Raw genomic sequence first — 9442 nt, 5'->3', positions numbered from 1 at the left:
GGCGAAAAACAGCGGAAAAAGCATTTGAAAACCAACCGACCGCCACCGCCGCGGCGAAGGTACGTGATTGGGCGCGTCAAGGAATCGTCTGGAACGGGTCGGGCGGACTGTAGAAACGGAGCGGTGCTTCTTTTTTTACGCCACGGTTTCATCATAGCCGGCGCTTTCCGTTCCATGGGTCGCCCTGAGTTAGCTGTTCTCGTAGTCAGCTGATCTTCATTTTATAGTATTAGATTAAATATTGTATTATGTCCTTCATTTTACTATCTCTTTTTTTTCATCACGTCATATTGACTAGGTAGTTAGGTTAGGTTTTGAGAATAAAATATTTTCAATAAAAAAATTTTTAACACTTGCATATTTATTATACCATTATAATTTGGGAATATAATATAATATTCAAATATTTTTATACCAACAAAAAAATCTTATACATATGTATTCATGTATTCATGTAAAAAGAAACACAAACGTATGAGCCTTAGCCCTTTTTTGCATTTTTGCACAAAAGTATATCAAATAATCAGTGTTGAGCCTAGATAAATAGTTTGTCATCTAGATAAAGAGAAAGATAATAGACCAAAAATCTATCTAGATAAAGATAAAAATAAGCCCTACTAAAATTATCTATTTATTAGATAAAAAGCAGATACATTTTTAAAAACAATATTTTTAAATTTAAATTGTTTAAGATTAATAAGATGCATCAATCTTATCATGTAAAGAGCATTTTGTATTTGTTTAAGGTGTTTAAAGTTTTTCAATCTTAATGTTGCTTCTATAATTTAAAAAATGTTTTTTTCAGGTGCATTTTTAAAAAAATCCAATGTATTATTTTCTACACTGAATCAAAGCTTTCAACTTAAAAACATCTACTATATTATATTATATTTAAACCAAGTAAAGTATGATAAAGTAATAATAATAAAATAATAATAATGATACACTTTTTATTTTAAAATAAGTAAATTTTACACTTTTTAACAAATTACTATATTACTTTTTATAGTTTTTTATTTGAGTTGTAACAATTCATTGCTCAAAGCAATAACAATACAATTAATATAATATAATAATAAAATAATAATAATAATAATAATAATAATATGCTCAATGGACAGTAACATGTCTTAAAAATGAATAATTATCTGTGACACTTTATTTCAAGAAAAACATAATATTAGGCACTTATCAAAAAATATTAAATAATATTTTTTTTTTATAAATTATCTTTTGTCATACATTAAAATTCTTATAATATAATATACCCTTTATAAGTAATTAAAATTATTCTTGTTGCATTAAACATTTGCAGCAAAGAAGCATCTCAAGATTTTTATCTTCAAGGCGATTACGCCTTGGAGTTAAGACCTGAATAGCCCCACTAAAGAGCCTTTCAACTGGCGCAGAGGATGGTATTGAAGTATTATATTTAAAAAATACTTTTTTAACCACAGGAAATGAATCCAATACATTTAGTTCAGTTTTTTTAGAGTTTAAAAAAGATAAAGCTTGAACACTTGATATATTTGAATTTCTAACAGCTAACTCTGGGTTGCTGGAATCATAAATTAATGAGTTATCCTTATCTGGGGAACATACACTATTATAGAATTCAGAATCACTATTAGTATCACTGTTATCAGAAGAGTATACATTTTCGGTAAAATCAGAATTATTATTTATTAATTTACATTCATTTATGAATAATTGTTTGCATAAATCAATATATCTAACTGGAACCCAACTCCCCTTGAATTTTGGATGACTCATAGAAGCTATAATAAAATCTTTGCTTTTCGGAGTACTTAAATTAAACAAATAATCAAACCTTTTTTCGAGGCTAGAAATTAAACATAAACTTAAAGGCTTACAGTACTGCAAGTGTGTTGATTGAATTAATAAACGTTTTAAAACAATAATAGTTGGAGCAACATATCCAAGAAAACTGCGTTTTTCACCTTGTAGTTTATCTAAAGCAACTGCTAATGGCTCCATTATTTTAGAATATTCTTCTAAAAATATCCATTCTGCCATTTTTAATTTAACTAAATTCAACTCTTCAAATACAATAATAAGTTTTTCTTTAAAAGTTAATATTTTTTTTACTGCGATAAACATTGAGTTCCATCTAGTAATTATTGGGACTGTGAATTTAACCTTACAATGATCAAACACTTTGTCCGAGGCCACAGTGCTCCTACTAAGTAGATTCCAAAACGAATTCAATTTATTAAAAGTAATTTTAGACATTTTTAAATAATTTGTATCCTTAATTTTTCCAATATCTGTAGTAGCTATTAAATTCAGTGTATGTGCGCAACAAGTTAAATGATTGGGCAAACAAATATTGTTATATTCCGGGTTACTTAAATTATTTGACTCAGAAAGCAAATCACCAACATTAATATACTCAACATTATCAGAGTTATTATTATTTTCAGTGTCACTATTTGAATGATCACTATCAAATTGTGTTTCTGTGTCACTATTAAAGTCACCTAGATAGTTGCAATCAGATGAAGTGGTAGAAACACTTGAAAATGTACGAAAAGCTTTTCCGAAGTTACTTGCATTGTCAGTGATAATATGACTAATTTTAGAATTGTTTATTTGATAAGTTTCACAGATTTCATTTATGACATCAGCAATATTTAAAAAGTTGTGGCTGCCTTTAATTCTTCTGCAACCTAATACATATGAATAACGTTTATATGTTTTGTTATCAATAAAATGGCAAGTCATCCCCATGAAACTTTTGTTATTCGCGCTCCATATATCTGCAGTGTTACATATGTAATTTTGTTTATCAATTGAACTAGTTAACATTGATACATAATTATTATACTTAAGTTTTAGCTCTTTAGATAAACTTCTACGGTTTGGAAGTAAAGCTGTATCTGTAATTCCTGTTAGTCCTTTAATGAGACGATGAAAGGCTGGTTTTTCACAAGTGACTAGAGGTCGCATTTCCTCTACAATATAGTTGAACACTAATTGATTTATCTAAAAAAAATAGTTCTTTCTTTAATCATTTGTATGGATAAATAAACTATTCCATGATGTAGACAAGTTACAATAATACAACATAATAATTAAGATACAATACAGTATGTGTATAATTTAAATTCAATATGTATGAACTTTTTAAGTACCTACCTATTCTTTATAATATTTTTTATTTTAGTATGATAAATTAATAATAAGGGACATATTGCTTGTAAAAATTACTGTCAATATTGTCATTAGTATAGTCTAAAATAATATAAATATTATTAAATATTATACCTGTTAAAATAAGTTGTAACAGGTGCCCCATTCAAAATTCTGCCAAACACAAACACTCACGTGTAAACCTCCACCACAACAAAAACCCTACCAGCACCACCTTACAACCTACTATAACAGCTAATGGCCATAGATTCCGGGATTAAGGACCAATTAAAAAAAAAAAAAATATATAGTATTTACATATAAATTATGAGCTATATTTTAATGGAAGATAAAACTTTTAAGTTCATACATATTAAACATTCTGTATATACCTACTCACAGTTTTAGATTTAAACTTACATGTTGTTTTGTGATACTGCTTTTAAAAGAAGTCAATGTCATTTGTTTATGGGTAACTGTTTCATTATTTTGTTTACTGTTCTTAAACAATCTTTTACTTTCTTCTACTTTGGATAGTATTGATGGATGTTTGAACTATAAATAATAGGTAGGTGTACAAAGTATAAATATTAATAATAATTATTATAATACCTTTAATATTAGGTAGATGTGTGTAGGGTAATTGGGTTAAGGGTATTTTATTAGGTATAAAAAAGAAAAATGAATTTATATAATATTATATATTTATATATGTAAAATATAAAATATGAAAAATATCAGTTTATTTTTCTTTGAAAATCTTCTACACTACCTACTGTTTAATACCTTTTATATGGTTTTGATACTAAATTAAAATTAAAATTATAGGCAATTAATTTATATTTAAAAATATAATTCATAAAACTGTCTATATGTACCCAAAAATTAAAATAAATTCAGCTAAAACCAAAAAAAAAAATTAGTATTCAGCTACCTACCTAATATTTATATTACATAATATTATAATATATAGCTAAGTATGAGTCATATTCACATAGTGAAATGAAATCACTCTTTTCATGTAGAATATTTTACCATAATTATTGTTTTAATACAGTTATTATATTATAACAAACAAATATTTTTATGCATATTTATTGCGACATAAACATTACGTGAAAAGATTTAGTACTTCACTCCAATAGAAATTGGAAACATAAACATATGGATACATTAGCTTATTATGCACAATGCAGGTATAAATAATTTCAGATATAAATTAAACATATTTAAATGAAGTACCTAATTAATATACACAAAGTAGGTAGTAAGTAGTAACCATCAAGGTATTTGTCTTTAAACATTTAAAAGTTAAAATAATATTTAAAAAACATACCTACCTTAATATGACTAAGAAAATTTCCAGTAGAATTAACCTGGCCTTGTATGGGTTTCAAACAATTAACACATTTCGCAATTAATTTTTTGCCATCATTGGATATGATAATGTAGAATTCGCCATTAAATAAATAATTTGGGGATACATTTATTTGATTAGCTTCTGTTGGTAAAACTTCATCTTCCACTTCTGAGTCAGGATCGTCAATAGCTTTTTTTTTTGAAAAATTGTTGTCTGTTGAAGACGTAGTCACCAAAAAACGTTTCATATTTATATTTTATGAAATGACCAATACAAAAAATATAAATGATCAGCTATTATTTTATATTTCACACTTCGCCGTAATAACTAACTGATAATTAAAAACAAACTACACTAAATGTTCCACTTGGAGCAGCATGTGTTGTACACTTGAACCCATGTAATGTTACGTAATCCAGGGATTTATTTTCAACGACATAATTATTTTTAGTCATTTATAATTTCTAGGGAGTTTAGACTTTCCACGTTTCGACCTGACATCATTTAATTTATTTTAATTACCCACATATCTGCCAGCATTTGGAATTTCGTGGTACGAATGTGTCTTTATTATAGTATAGACTATTGACTATAGAGTAATAAATAATATACCATAGACCATATTCCTATAAACTATTAACTAATGGACAGCGCGTAGAGAGAGGTCAGGGGTACGACATAGGTAGAGTGAGCGAGAAAAGAATCAAAGTAGTAAGATATATGTATACAGTTCGTTATTCGGGCTCCTTCACTAGGTACTTTATATTGTTATTTCTTTCTCAGTTATATGGTTATGTAGGTACTTATCATACTTATATGATCACCTAGTAATAATAATTTATAGACTCTAACAGAAATTGTTATCGTCCGATCGTCGTCGATCACAAACGCGACGACACAAACTAAAATAGTAAGTATTACCAGAAACCTAAATATAAGTAATAATAAAAATAATGAAAATAATTTCTAAAACATAAAAAAAACATATCTAGATAAATTACAGTAGATGACTGGAGTTTTCATCTAAGATAAATAAATAGATAACATTTAGATTTTTATCTAGATAAGATAATAGATAATTAATATATTTATCTAGATAAGTCTCAACACTGGTGGAGGCAAGTGTTTGTTGCGGCAATGGGCTTGAATGGCCTGTAAACGCCTAAGAAGAAGAAGAAGTATGAAAATAAACAATACCGCATGGGCTTGAGTGTCCTGGTGACAAAACCCGCAATTCTCGCGAAAATAGTGGATTTTGATTTCAACTATAATATTATAATTTTATTATTTATAGGTATACCTGTGGTGATTATGAAAATATAATTATGAAATCTAGTTAATATTTGATTTTGTCTCAATAGTATAAAAAAATAATCAAAATATTTAAATTCTTGAACTAAGATTCTATGAACTATGTTAGTTCATGGTTCTAATTTATAATCAAAACATTTACAACTATAAACTATATGGTTATGATAACTCTGCAGGGGATGCCATGGCATACCCGGCATCCCCCCTGCGCACACCTATGTGGTTGCCCAACGATCCGTTATAAAAGTGCTATTACAAGATTACATGACTGACGAAATGAATCCAAGTCACTTATCACGTGATCTGGTCACTTTTTTTATCTACAGCACTACCGGTGGCAAAGTTGAATTTATTAAAATAATGTTTAATTAAATAGTACTTAATAATTATTGATAATTTAGTTATTTACATTTAATAATATTAGAGAATTTATTAGTATAGATTTTAATAAGATGAGTATATGACACGTACAAATATAGTCTACTGAGGTCACTAATTTAGTTTATATGGTCGAAGGGTAAAACCAACCCTCCTCATCAAACAAGTATGAGGAATGCAAATCATCGAACATATACTCAGCTAGGTACCTACTACAAGATTCTCTAATACTTGAAATCTTCACCAAATGTTGATTTTATCATTTTCTATACACCATGATAAAATGTTCAAAATATTTTGACTCAAGTTCAGCGATTTATAGACATTTCAAATTGTCATTTATTTTAAATTTTTTTCTATGAATGTCAATAAAATTGGGTCAAAAAGCTTGAAAATTAATTATAAAGTTCCTAATAGCAGTCGACAAATATTAAAAATACATAAGCACGATTTTTTTTTTATAAGCATTTAAAGTTAAAATTTTAACAAAATTCATTACAATCTCAACAATTTGCAAATTATTTTATAACCAGATACCTATTCACAAAAAAATGTCTGAAATGTTTAAGATAAAACAATTTTATACGAGTTTCCCCAAAAGTTTTTATAATATTAGTTGAAAAATATTAAAAATGCATAGTAGGCATGTAAAATTTTTTTTATAAGCATTTAAAGTTGAAATTTTTAATTAAGTTTAAATTATTTTCGATCTAATATAATTAAAAAGTGTAATTTTATTAAAGATATAACATATATGTTTAGTAAAATTGTGTTTACTACAGTTATATTTTAGTAGAGATATTGAAATTCAAAACTCGTGTGGTTGAAACACTAATAACCGCTTTAAAGCTTCAACCCGTACTTCATTAAATCTGAAAATTAAAATAATATATAGGTATGTAAGGTTTGTTGTTGTTACTAGTGATAGAACTCTATAGGTATTTATCATATTAATTTTCTAATAATATTTACAATATTTGCAAAAAATAATTTGAAATATAAGATTATGATCAAATACTTTTTGATTTTTATCAAAGTTATCTATAAGTTATAATAAACTGTAATAAATTACGAATTTTCATTGTAAACCACAAATAACACTTGTGTTTTTTTTTTAAATTTATTTATTAGTAAAAGATATTTACGATCTGTATACACAATAATAATACAATGAGTAAATAGTTTAACATTTGTGTATTAGACGTGGCAGCATGAGGGAAGGGAAGGGGGCAAACCTGGAGAGGTGTCCATCGACACTATTTCCAATTGTATTCAATTATGAGGGGGAACTAGGGAGAGGGGTTGCTATAGTATAATACAAGGGCGCACCCAAGGGGGTGGCTAACGGGCTATAGCCCCCCCCCCCCAAATGGCTAGCCCCAATTATTTTGATAATTTTATTAGGTTTATTGACAATTGACATTTGACTTCAAATTGTTATAAAAAAAAATTATCAACTATCGAAATTGAAACATTAGGTATAACATAATATTATATTATATTTATACCTGTCATTCCGGGCCCCGGGAGAGACCTATGTTGTCTATTATTATCGTCACGACGTCGTTAGTTGAAACTGTGTACTGTGTAGGATACCGGAAACGTCTAGATTATACATTTTTATCGATACAATTTATCTTTGCGGTATCTTTGCGTTCACAAATTCCTCTTTCATTTTATTACTTATTTAGTAGATTAACTAGTACCTATTGTCGTACAACTGTTCAAGTCGATATCGTTGGTTTTTCGCAAGCTTATTTATTTATTTATTCATTTTTAATTGTTTTTTGTTTATTCAAATAAGTGGATTTAAAATTTAAATACAATGAAACGTAATAATTCTGGATCATTATTAAATTATTTTAAAGTTGGGTCACACAGCACACCTGCAGAAGTCCAAAAACAATCAGTTGCTATAGACAATTCATCAGAAATAAATAATGATGCTACAGCTACATCAAATGAATGTAATGTTCAACTAAATTACGGTAATAACATAGTACCAAAATATGATATATCTTTATATGTAAACAAAAAAATGAGTGATCACGAAAAAATTAATGTTATTAAAAATATGTGGGTTCCCGATAATAGTTATACTTTTAAAGCTCAACAAATAGGTTCTCAAAATAGAACATTTAATCGATTTTGGTAAATAAAATATAAATGGTTGGCGTATTCGAATTTGGAAAATAGTGTCTATTGTAAGACGTGTGTTTTATTTACCCCTTCAAATGCTGGTCACTGTTCTTCGCAAGCGCTTAATCAATTAGTTAAAACAGGATACAATAATTGGAAAAATGCTTTAGAACGATTTGAAAAACATTTACTTTTAAATTATCATAAAGATGCAACTTTAAAATATGATACTTTTATTGATATTATGGGTGGAAAATTGTTACCAATCAATAAACAAATTGACAAAGATTCACAAAAACAAGCCTTAGAGAATTCGGAGAAACTTAAACAAATTATAAAAACAGTAATTTTATGTGGGCGTCAAAATTTGCCTTTAAGATCGCATGAAGATTATGGAATTTTTGATACAAAAATAGAGCCCAATAATTAATTGAGAAATACGATGAGTCAGAATCGACTGAATGGATTAGCTATGCTTCATATTCACAGAGAAATCAATGTTCAAACATTAGAAGTACTCTCAGTATTGGGGAAAAAAGAACCAAGGTGTCTCATCTTTATAATTTAAAAAGTTAGATTTATAAAAAACAATCACTTTATTATTCATAATTTAATAAATAATATTTATGTTTTACAGGTATAACATCACCGCTACGGCGCGACTTAAAACCGGAACAAAAAAACAAACTTAGTTAGTAAAAGATTGAAAACAAGCTTTAAGATTTCTGTTCTTATTTAAAAATAAATACTACCTATTAATATAAATATTATTTGAATTTAGCCCCGCCCCCCCCCCCAAAAAAAAAAAAATAAAAAAATCCTGGGTGCGCCCCTGGTATAATAATATACTAAATAGGTACAATAGGATGGGGTGAAGTGGACCAGTTTTTTGGTATATTTCTTAAGATTCCGAAGAATCTATTTGCTAAACGATTGAAACTTGGAATACGTAATATATACGTATGAAGACAACTAAACCCTGTACCAAATAATATAGCGCACCAAATTTACGTAACAAAACCGGTTTTGCCCGTGGCCCCCGGTGCGCGCTTATTTGGTACGGAGTATACCTATTTTATTCATGTATACCCAGTATTCATG

At 27.8% G+C, this 9442-nt stretch overlaps 1 protein-coding gene across 1 annotated transcript in view; it reads left to right on the top strand.

Moving 5' to 3' along the window:
* Positions 1-770, top strand: part of LOC115033513 (SCAN domain-containing protein 3-like) — a 2839-nt gene extending 2069 nt beyond the window's left edge. Inside the window, exon 4 of the mRNA XM_029486196.1 lies at positions 747-770. Within this exon, the coding sequence (XP_029342056.1) occupies positions 747-770 (24 nt within the window). The remainder of the gene's footprint in view (positions 1-746) is intronic.
* Positions 771-9442: the final 8672 nt, after the last annotated feature.

The sequence above is a fragment of the Acyrthosiphon pisum genome, chromosome A1, assembly GCF_005508785.2.
Source record: "Acyrthosiphon pisum isolate AL4f chromosome A1, pea_aphid_22Mar2018_4r6ur, whole genome shotgun sequence".
NCBI classification, from domain to species: Eukaryota; Metazoa; Arthropoda; class Insecta; order Hemiptera; family Aphididae; genus Acyrthosiphon; species Acyrthosiphon pisum.
This window is presented reverse-complemented; position numbering and strand designations above follow the sequence as displayed.